Source organism: Equus przewalskii, chromosome 12 (genome assembly GCF_037783145.1).
Source record: "Equus przewalskii isolate Varuska chromosome 12, EquPr2, whole genome shotgun sequence".
Taxonomy (NCBI): Eukaryota; Metazoa; Chordata; class Mammalia; order Perissodactyla; family Equidae; genus Equus; species Equus przewalskii.
The window spans coordinates 28404989-28416074 of NC_091842.1; the positions used below are offsets into that span (position 1 = coordinate 28404989).

Below are 11086 nucleotides of genomic sequence, written 5' to 3' on the forward strand. Positions count from 1 at the left end.
TAGAGCATAAACCGCAAGCTTGTGAGGCAATTTGTACATGGCCCTCTGCTCCATTTCCCCTTCTACCCTATTTGCCAATTCCTGCCCAGCTGTTCCAAGATGTCTAGCCACCTTTATACGATTCCATGCTCTCCCATCTCTTGGAGCTGTTACAAGCCTAGACTAGCTACTGCCCCACACACCCTTTCTAACGTTTTGGGATCCGGTAGACCCAAACCCAAGTAATTTATCTAGTAGCTTAGACAAGTAACCACAGTTTTTTTTGCTTTCACTTTTTTAAACTAAAGCAAAATTTTAAGACTGAGTCAATTTCACATTGAATTTAGTTTTCTCATTTGTGAAATGGGGATAAGAGTACAGATCTCATAGGGGCACTATATAATTGCAATTGCGTTTGTTCTGATGAGTCAGCAAGTTAATCTCCCGGAAGCACTTAGTGGGAGTCATGAATGGGTGGTGGTTACCTTTCACGACACAGATCAAATAGCACTTTCTCTGTGAAAGCTTTAGCAACTTCCCAGGCCACCTCAACGTTCCCACAGCACTGCCTGTTGGCATCCTGTCTGGCACACTGCCCGGTGTGGTGTTATTTACAGGTCTGTCTCCCCTACCGGGATGGGCACCTCTTTAGGGCAGGAGCTGATATTTTTGTCCTCTCACCACCTGGCACAACCTCTGGCACATGATAGGCACTCATTGGATGTTTGTTGAATGAATGAATGAATGAATGAAGTGGATAAAGAGAGTGGATGGTGCTATTTTTCTATTTAGGGTCAGGCTCTTGAAGGAAAGTGGGTTTATTCATTTAACTCCCCACTATTGCTAAGGCCCTCAGTTAAGGTGAACTCCACATTTTCAGTAAACAAAACGCGTAGGTGTATAGGGAATGAGTTCTTCAAGGAAGTTTTCATTAAAAAAGCAAGTGGTCCTTTTGTAATGTAAATTATAACCAGAGAACTATATCCCTTGAGACGTTCAAATTGGGAGCTTTCCTTTCCTCAAGGTTCACTCAGGATTTGAGAAGGGGGGGGGGGGTGCTGAGACAATATACTAATAAGCTTTGACTGAGCACTCACTCTGCCAGGTTTTGTGTTAATCACTTTTACACGGATTATTTCACTTATCCTCACAGTAACTCCAAGTGACGGGTAGTAACATCTCCGTTTTACAGATGGGGAAACCGATTTGCCCATTCATTCGTCAGCTATGTATCCAGAGCCTATTATGCGCCAGGTGACTTCTCTAGAAGCTGTGAGTACGGTGGGGAACGAAACTGACGAAAACCCTGCCTGCTTGGAACTTAATTTGGAAAATAAATAAACTTCCAATGTTTCAGGTGGTCAGTGCTGCGGAGAAAAATTAAGCAGGGCAATGGGTTTAGAGGGAACGGGAGGAGGCTGTGTGTGTGTGTGTGTGACTGAATAGAGAGCTGAGGAAAGCCAGGAGCAAGCCTTCTGGCTCACTGGAGGAGGAATGTTCAAGTTGGACGCAAAAGCAAATGCAAAGACCCGGAGGTGGAGTATGCTTGGAGTGTTTACAGAAAAGCAAGCCGGGGAGAATGGTGCAGGGTGAGGTCTGGTGTGCCCGTGCAAGGAGGCAGGTGTGCCCGTCACGGGGGACCCTGTAAGCTTTCGTAAAGAATTTCGATTTCACTGAGGGTCACGGGAGCCCTCGGAGAGTGCATGATCCGACTTGAATTTTTTGCAAATACTATTTTAGATGTTAGGTCAGCTCACTCAGCTCCAGAGAGGGCGGAGCAAGAATTCATTCCCTCCCAGATGATGAGATCCCAGGCTTCAAGCAGTACTTACAACTTCCCGTCCTTTGCATTGCCAAAATACATATGTTGAGCACTTATTACGTGCCAGAGGTTGGGCGAGCCCTTTGCCACCATTATCTCATCGGATCCTCGCAATAACCTTTAATGCCTTTAAGAGTCAGGTTTTATTATTACCCCCAGTTTATACATCTGGGGAAGATTCAGAGAGGACAAGAGACTTACAAATTGGTTCTTGTCCAGGTGCAGAAGAGCAGATAAAAGCCACTGGCTCAGAATCCTGAGGATTTATTTCGAAACATTCGTGGCTTTCTTCCCAACTGTGTATCCCAGAACTCCAAAGAAACGTCCGGAGCCCCAGTAAATAATTTCTAAGATTTAGGGAGCGGCAAAAAGGAACCACCGATTAAAAAATAGTTTTTGACTGCTTTGAAAATGTAATATATACACATGCTTCAAATAAAACAAAACTGTATAGGGAGAAAAGCGAATCTTCCATCCCAGTTCCTAAGGCCCTTCGCAGAGGGAATTACAGATCTCCATGGGTCCTTCCAGAAGAATGAAATTACGCAAGTATCAAAATTTATTCTAAATGGGTGAACAGTTACTGCAATAAAACTAGCATATATCTAGGCCCTTGCTGTCGTTTTCAATTTTGACAGATTAAGGGCTAGCAAGCAGTGGAAACTCCGGCTAATGCCTCACCTCTATCTCCTCCCCACGGCCTCACCTGGGGAGGTCGATGCCATCGACTCTCTACTGCTCACCCCTGAAGAGGCTCTGCCCCTTCATCCACCTCCTTCTACTAGGCAATCTTTTTTTTTGGCGGTCCTTTGAAAGTCTCGCGATAGCCCGCCCGCTTCCCATAACTCCGTGCGCTCGCCCCTCCCGTCCTCTTTCCGCCATCTTTCCGTGCCGGTGAGTATGGCTCTCTGAGGTATCCAGTAGCATCCGTAGGCTATCGGTGCCATCCTGTAGCTTGAGGCTCGCCTTTGGTGCTCTACGAAGATGCCAGAGCCCGCCTGAGCCGGGGATACTGGCCTTGCGGGGGCCTGGGCAGGCGTAGGGGAGAGTCATGCTCGGTCGCCCCACGCTTTCCACTCTGGGAAGCCGGGCCTGTGGGGGGCAGGCCGCAGCGCTGGCGGAACCCGAGCTTTCGGTAGCCCCGACTCGGTCGGTGGTGTCAGGACCCCCTCCCCTTGGTGGCGGAGGCAGCGCCTTGGCTCCAGGCGGCGGGAAGCGTCGGGGACGGTGGCCGTAGTGGGCCATGCCCCTTCCTATTTCTGCGGCCGCCCGGGAGTTTGGACGGCGGAGGCCGCTCTGCAGGGACGCTGCATCCTGCTTGGGGTGGCATTTGCTGGGAACTAACCTGGATCTTCTGGGCCCCGGGGTTTCCCTTCGGACACTTGGTTGAACTTCAGGAAGCAGGTTGGATCCTTGCTGTTGGCACTTGGAGCATGCTTTATGTCTATCTTTAGCTTTCAAAACTTTGTGAGTGTCTTGCAGTTCGTGCCCAGGGCGATAGAGTCCAGTCTGCATGTACAATGTTTGTGTTTGCCGCTGTGGAATGCCTGCTGTTGGACGATCTCCGATGGCACAAGGACAGACAGCTGATTTTAGTAGTTATGGGTGTTAGGTGAAAGTCAGGTATATCTTTCGGGTGTTAGGACAAGGTTGACATTGAATTAGTTGGTTTAAAGGGCAGTGTTCATAGTGCAGATGCTGCTGCTGCGTTGCAGAAGTTTGGGGACCATTGCCGGCGATTCTCAGCTCCCGTTCTGGATAACTGGCCGACCGCAGCTGATGTTTCGGTTTTGGTAGCTGACATGTCCTGCCGTGGCGGCCGGGGAGCCAGCTGCTTAGAGGGAGGAAGACTTCGTCGTGGTAGAGGCAGAGAGAGGAGGATGTGTTGGCCGTGGAGCGATTGGGTGCCTGTTGATGTCGGCATTGCTGGTCAAACCCTGTCTGTCTTCCCCGAACAGCCACAATGGTGCGCATGAATGTCCTGGCCGATGCTCTCAAGAGCATCAACAATGCCGAGAAGAGGGGCAAACGCCAGGTGCTCATTAGGCCGTGCTCCAAAGTCATCGTCCGGTTTCTGACTGTGATGATGAAGCATGGTAAGTGCGTTGCTGTGTTTTATGTTTTGATGTAAAAATATGTAAGGAATCGGTCCTGTGAAAATTAATTGTCGGGGAGAGGACTGGGAAGGTGAGGGAGTCAGTCATACCTGGGAACTGCTGCGTTGGCTTGGGCCGTGGACAGCATAGTCTGGACAAGTGATGCCCTTCCAGAGGCGCTGAGTGGGTGAGCACAGCTGAACCCGGAGGAGGAGTTTGTGACATGCCCTGCTGGGTGTTTGGGAGCTAAAATGGCCTTTCTTTGTGTAATATTGCAGTTGCAGCATGTCATTGAAAGGGCTCCTGAGCTCTTCTAAGAGCTCCTTGGGATGGAAAGGAGGATTGTTGCACGTCTTGGGCACAAGGTAGCCTTTGGGAGTGGGAAGCTGTGAGGGGCAAGGGGAAGTTAATCCCCTTTTTAGAATTGCAGGGTGGGTTGTTCGGGGTGTTGTGCCCTAAATTTTATATATTACTAGGCTGTGAAAGTTAGCTGTGGTACAGAACATCTTTGTCTAAGCTTCTTAGAGAAACAATCACTGAGATGACATGAGGGAAGAATCTAGCAGGCAGACAGCAGGACTCTAGAGGAGCGTAAATGTTTAGGTCTGTCTGGTCGTTAGCTGCCATTTAGTCCAGTGACTTATGTTTTATAGGTTACATTGGCGAATTTGAAATCATCGATGACCACAGAGCTGGGAAGATTGTTGTGAACCTCACGGGCAGGTTAAACAAGGTAAGAATGGATCATTTTCCACATTTAAGAACCTTCAGAGTTATGTGAACAGGGTGTTAGGTGTTGTAATTGCCCTTGTAAAATTGAGTGCTTGCTTTACCAGTTAGGTTAAAAAAAATTACTTAAAGAATTGATTAAAATCATTGCTTTTTATATCACATTTTCCTTCATTTGTTCTCCAGGGTTGTGTTTGCTCTAGAATAGCTAGTTGACCTAGTGTTTGTGCGGTGTGAGCTGTCTGAAGGAAGGTGTGGAGGGTGGGTAAAATGAACAGCTGGTAGTACTGGCGTGGGAAGGTATGCTGTCCACCTCACTGAACTTGGGGTGGCGCAGGCCACTGGCCTCTCAGTGTGAATGGCTTGGCCTTCCTGTCGTCTTGGTGATTATGTTGGTTTTTTCCAACAGAATGGGGTTCTCTAAGTAACAGTATTAGTCCTTCTGTTTTTGCTGCCATAGGCTGTACACGTGTCTTTCAGTTGACTTGTCGGCATAACCTAGTGGCTCTCTTCCACCAGTTTGACTTTGTGGTTTGATTGCATGGGTTGGGGGCAGGTTAAGCTAGTTAAGGTCCCTGAGCTGCTACCCCACTGTTTGTGTCCAAGTTTGTAGCTTTCAGATTTGCAAGGAGTGGGAGATCCTGTAGTCCAACACAGATGGGGGAGGAGAGGCCTGGAAGGTGAATTGTGGTTAGTGGCAGGCGCCGGATTGGTGAGGTTATTTCCTAGTTCAACAGTTCCCACTTTACAAAGTTGCTTCCTTACGCAGTGCGCCAGCTTCACGTGTGGATACTTAAGGTGAGATGAAAACTACTGGATGTGAAGCCTTGGAGAGATTTGAAAAGTTTTCAAGAGTAATTTTAAGTCTGGTTTTGAGTTGATGTTAAAAAGTTGAAGTGCTGTGAACCAAATTCCTCTTAAACATTCATTATACATAATAGCTTGAGAAACAAATTTGAACAGAGCAGTTCCCAAATGGAGCTCATTTGTGGCATCATTGTTCTGTGGTGTACGAGTTTGAAAAATTCTGGCTAAGAGGCAGTTGAAATCCAGGCCCTGCCAATTACTTGGCGGCCTGACTTTGGGCAAAACTTTGGTTTCTCTGAACTTAGTTTTCCTCCTTAGAAGACATTGTTGCCTCAGTTTCTTTCCCCCAAGTGATGGATGTACCCATACTGTGGCGACATTCTGGGGCTGGGAAGTAATAAGGTAGTGGTTAGACTGTAGATTAATTAAGAAAATTCTGGTGTTGATCACATCCTCTTAAGATTCACGTGGTTTGGGAGAGGGAGAGGGTATGCTGGTTAAATTCTAGCTGGATGAGAGGGATTTTTGCTGCTGGAGTAAATGAAAGCCTGGGGGCCGTGGAGTGGAGGCCACAGAAGGGGCTTTCATTGTAGCTTGCTTGGAGAAAGAATTAATCTACCCTATTCCTCTCTCTGCATTCCTCCCAGTGTGAGGACAGTCAGGTGACAGCGCAGCTGACAGGGTCATGTGACAGAACCTGAGTGCGCTTCCTGGCATGGGGCATTTTCGGTTTCTCTGGGCTCAGACCTCTGCCTAGGGAAGTGTGCCTGCTCTGAAGACTTGAGTAAATTCTAACCTCACCGTTTCCTTCGGTTTACAGTCGTGTGTCTTGGCATCTTTCTGATGATTGTCTTGGGTGGATGTGCGCACACAGCTGTCTAGCTGCTCTGTTAGTCCTCTGGAGTTTACACTTTGAGGGTACTAATCCTGGGTGTTCTCACATGATCATTTCTTGTGTGTAAATAGGGGGAACCTTGAGCCAGCCCTGATGGCTTAGTGGTTGAAGTTGGGTGTGTGCCGCTTCAGCGACTGGGGTTCAGTTCCTGGGCACAGAACCACACCACTGGGCTGTCAGTAGTTATGCTGTGGTGGCGGCTCATGTAGCAGAACTTCAACTATACACAACTATGTACTGGTGTTTGAGGGGTGGGGTGGCTAGAAAAAGGAAGCAGGTTGGCAATAGATCTTAGCTTAGGGCAAATCTTCCCCTGGGGAAAAAAAAAGCAAGTGCAAACTTCCCTTGATTTAAAAAAAAACCAGCAAGAGCCTTTCTGCATTGATGTTTTTGTGTTCCACTGATTTGTAGAGCAGTGGTTTGAGCAGGGATTCCTTTTTAGCTTTAATTAAAGAGGCTGTTGATCCCCCTCAGCTTCCGCTTTCTAAACCCAGTTGCTCTAATCGTAGACCTTGTATGAATTTACGGGTAAGCTCTTGTGGCCTGTCAGGAGGTTTGAACATTTGTTGTGTTTTAGGATTTGCATATGACGGGATTGAAGTGTAGCGCTTTGGCTCGTGGAGAGCTCTTTTGGAGGGTAGCTGTTGCTGTGTCCTAGTAGCAGACGGGTGGGATAACAGTAAGAACTCTGCTCTTTCTGCCTTCCATCCATTTTGCTAGTTTAGTTGGGAAACATTTGTCTGGGGTTGTAGGATATTAGGCTTCAGAAATGCAGGGCGGTGCTTCATTGGTGTGGAGCCATGGTTCTTAGATTTTAGTTGAGTGCCTGTTGGGCTTGTCCCTTAAAAATTGTAGTATTTTGCATTTTTAGCTTTTAGGTGAAGGATGTGAGACCCTACACATTTGTCTCAGCCTTACTATGTAAAAAAAAAAAAAGTGACTACAATTTTGTTTGCCTAAGACTTGGTCCCTTAGCTGTTTGAAATGTGGTCATTTGTTGTGGGACAGCTGTCCCGTGGGGGTCTGTGCTGGTGACCTGACACTGCCGTGTATTTATTGCCTCGTGTTCTACCTCTCTTACTGACTTCTTCAGGATTTTACTACTTTTCTCTATGCAAGCAGTCTTAATTCAGCGTAGTTTTCAGATGCATTCATATCAAAGATTGTGCACAGAATGGTTACCCATTAAATGTTGAGTTGGTTGGTGTATATGACTCTTAAGCGGTTATGAATGCTGCTTTGTGTTATCACCTTTTCTGTTACTGGTGACGTGTGAACAGCGTTTTCTGTTATGCTTTTACAGTGTGGAGTGATCAGCCCCAGATTTGACGTGCAACTGAAAGATCTAGAAAAATGGCAAAATAACTTGCTCCCGTCCCGTCAGTTTGGGTGAGTTGATTTTCATAATTTAAAAGAAGTTAACATTAAGAATTTCTGTGATGCGATCAGACTTGAGCTGAGGTCTTTTGGGTCACAGCAGTAGTGATTGTCGCCATTCTCATCAGCTTGACTCGAGGGTTAGCTTATTTGTGTGTTGCCACGTTGCACGTGTTAGGCTTCAGGTTCTGAGCGGTGTGAGACCTGAGGCTGACAGACACAGGCGTGTCCCCTATTTAGTGCCTGTTGTTCACTCAGTGTAGGTGGTTCATACTGTATGTTCCATGTGATCCCCTCTATGGCTGAGTCACTTTTGAACCTTAGGCCTCTGGGGAAGCTCAGTTTGAAAATCCTTATCCCTAGTAAAAAACCTAGTAAAAGAGTGTAAATCCTTGTTTTCCTACTTTAAAGCTGCAAGGCCTCAGGCAAGTTACAGACTTGATTTCTTTATCTGTAAAAATGGTGATAGTCCTCTTATAGGCTATATTATCACCTGCTTTAGTTTATCTATTTGTGGTTACAATCTCAAGCCCCCAACCGTGTTTGCTGACCTGGTTGAATCTACTCCCACTTCCTGGTTACTGTATTCCAGACAAAGTGTTAAGAGAGAGTCACTGCTGATTGGAATTATCATGCTTATTTTAATGCCTCACAGTTGACAGTACTGCCTTATAAGTCTTTGATCCCCACAGTAACCCACGAGGTAGGCGACTCCCATTGTCTGAATGAATGTCAGTACAATAGCTTGCCTGTGATCATATATAGTCAGTGGCAGCAGCAGTTCAGGCAAGGTTAAATCGATGCTTTAAACTCCATGTTTCCTTGCCTGAGAGCAGACAGTGACATTTTGAAGTTAAAGGAGTTCCCAGTCTTTGTTTTCAGTTAAGCTCGCGGGCATTGTTTCCCAGTGTAAGCGGAAGGCAGGGCCATGTGAGGGCACGCAGCTGAGGTCTCTGGCCTTGCGTCCCTTGGTTCCGGGAGCCATGCCCGTGCATTTCCAGTCTGTGTCCATTATGGGAAGGCATCTTAAGTGTGGAGGAGTGTTGGCATTTTTCTGTACCAGAGAGTGGCTCTATGTTGAATTATTTTTAGGAAAAACTCACCAGCATTTTTTTTTTTTTTTAACTCTCCATAGTTTCATTGTACTGACAACCTCAGCTGGCATCATGGACCATGAAGAAGCAAGACGAAAACACACAGGAGGGAAAATCCTGGGATTCTTTTTCTAGGGATGTAATGCGTACGTGCAAATAAAATGCCTCAGTGGACTATGGTGCTTCGCTCAGTCGTGTTGAACTTTGCAGCACGGTAGCAAGTGTCTGCAGCAGTCCACAGCCTTTGTGTTAGTTGGTGAATGCTGTTTCCCTGACTGAAGTGAAGAAGAAAGTCATGACTTGTGATAATCCCACCGTCACCCTCTTAGCTCACCAGAGGAGAGTGTGTCTCGTCCTGGATGGTTGGATCTGGCTGGGGTTCAGGTGGTGAAGCTGTCCCTTTCTGGAGTCTTAGATTGACCCTGGAAGAAGTGGTGCCTTTCCTGTTTTTAGCTTGACAATACACATTTCATGCACTGTTGTTACCTGCCCTAAAAGTATGATATGGCTGCAGTTAACTTGTGTAAGTGTTTATAAGGATGCAGGTAGGAAGCAGACAGCTACATCCCACAGCTCACCAAGACTCTTTCAAAGTAAACTTGGGTGATGTGTCAGTAACATTTTAGCGATATGTGTTCGTAACATGTCATTTTTAAAAAATGAAACATTTTTAAAAACTAGTTTTACTGTAAACCTGTCAGAAGTGTATTCCTGGAATTGGAGGAGATTAGTTTGCTGGACCACGTCACCTGGGAAATGCTTCTGAAGAGCTCAGCCACCAAAGAGGGCAGCGTGTCTTCTGTGAAATAGATCAGGGCTCCTCTCCCCCTTTTAGAAGTAGTGCTGTCCAGTACAAATGTAACAAGAGCCACACGTGTAATTAAACATTCTAGTAGCCACATTAAGATAAAGAGAGATAGTTGGGATTGATTTTTTAATAACATTTTGTTTGTCCAAAACGTTAAAGTTTCAACATGTAGTTGATAGGAAAAAATGGAATTTTACTCTTTTTGATAATAGTCTTTGAAATCATGTATATTGTATATTTATTTATACTTAAAGCACATCTTAATTGGGACTAGCCACTCCCAAGAGCCACATGTGGCTGGTGTTCTGTATTGGACAGCAGAGGCTAGACTCTTCATTCTTGTAGGTCTGTGGGTCTGGCCAAGGAGAAAGGAGTCTTGTAAGAAAGGCCAGGTGTGTTAACGTTACTGTGCACCTAGCCAGCTGTATTTGCCTGGCATGGGCGTGGGATGAACTGAGCAATTCACAGCCTTCTAGAAGCTGGTCTTGCTTGCTTGTTTGTAGTCATGTGGGCCAAAGTAAAAAAAAAAAAAAGCTGCCAGGTTGCAGGCCTGATTACAAGACGTCCAGTAGACCTAAGAGGATGTTAGGTGCTAAGAGCTGTTTGATGTTGCATAGGTTTTTTTTTCCCCCCAGAGAAGTAACACGTTTCACTGTTCTTTGGGATGTTTTGATAACTGTCCTGTAGGGCTATTTCTGACTCCCTAATGGATCAAGCAGTTGTCAGTAAATACAGTTCAGTACCTCAGCCAGGGTGGGGATGCTGAATCATCACTGACCTGGAGTGAGGTGATCCGGCAAGTGACGACTTCCGTGAGCCTCCCTCTTCTGTAAAAAGGGAGACGCTCCCTCATGGGTTTGCTAAATGAGTGCACGTGTGAAACAGCCCCGGGCCTGGGGCGTTCAGTAACTTCCTGAAAGGAGGGCCTAGTATGGGCTGTGGGAAATAGCTAGGAATGCCAAAGACTGTCCCTAGGGATGTGGCAGCTAAGGACCCCTCTTGCTAAGTGTTAGGAGAAAGCCAGCTGAGAGGCATGTCTGGGTGTGGGGCCTGTGCTGTTTGGAAGTCCATGAGTAAGATTGGGAGTTTTGGGAGTTCACCAGACTAGAGTTGAGGTGTGCATTTCTGCTTAATAGCCTTGATCCCCTCTGTATGATGGGAATAATGGAAGTCTTACCTCTGGGTTGGTGAGTAAGATGAGATTATGTGAGATACACTTACTGAGCACTTGATAGTCATATATACAGTTGTGTTCCTCAGGCGCAGAGGTGAAGTGAGCGATCGTTAGAGCCTATTTCTCATGCCAAGATTGTAAACTCTAGGAGGACAGGGGCCATGTTTTGTCTACTGTTGTCCCTGTGGTCCCTAGCCTGATGCCTGGCACAGAAACCTCAGTAAATACAGGTTGATTAAATGAATCGTCTCACTGGGCACTGACCTGAAATACTAAGATAGGACAAGAAAATGGCCCCATCTGCT

The 11086-nt window shown here is 46.4% G+C and overlaps 1 protein-coding gene across 2 annotated transcripts; it reads left to right on the top strand.

Annotated features, from left to right (window-relative positions):
- Nucleotides 1–2434: 2434 nt before the first annotated feature.
- RPS15A (ribosomal protein S15a) lies at nt 2435–8974 on the top strand. Of its 2 annotated transcripts, none has more exons than XM_008525603.2 (5): nt 2435–2695; nt 3760–3897; nt 4551–4630; nt 7632–7717; nt 8841–8974. In XM_008525603.2, exons 2-5 carry the CDS (start codon nt 3765–3767, stop codon nt 8932–8934), a joined length of 393 nt encoding a protein of 130 aa, XP_008523825.1. In that variant the 5' UTR covers nt 2435–2695; nt 3760–3764; the 3' UTR covers nt 8935–8974. The 2 variants fall into 2 exon arrangements, with proteins under 2 accessions (XP_008523825.1, XP_070422757.1); XM_070566656.1 differs by having other exon boundaries at nt 2682–3205.
- The last annotated feature ends 2112 nt before the right edge of the window (nt 8975–11086 follow it).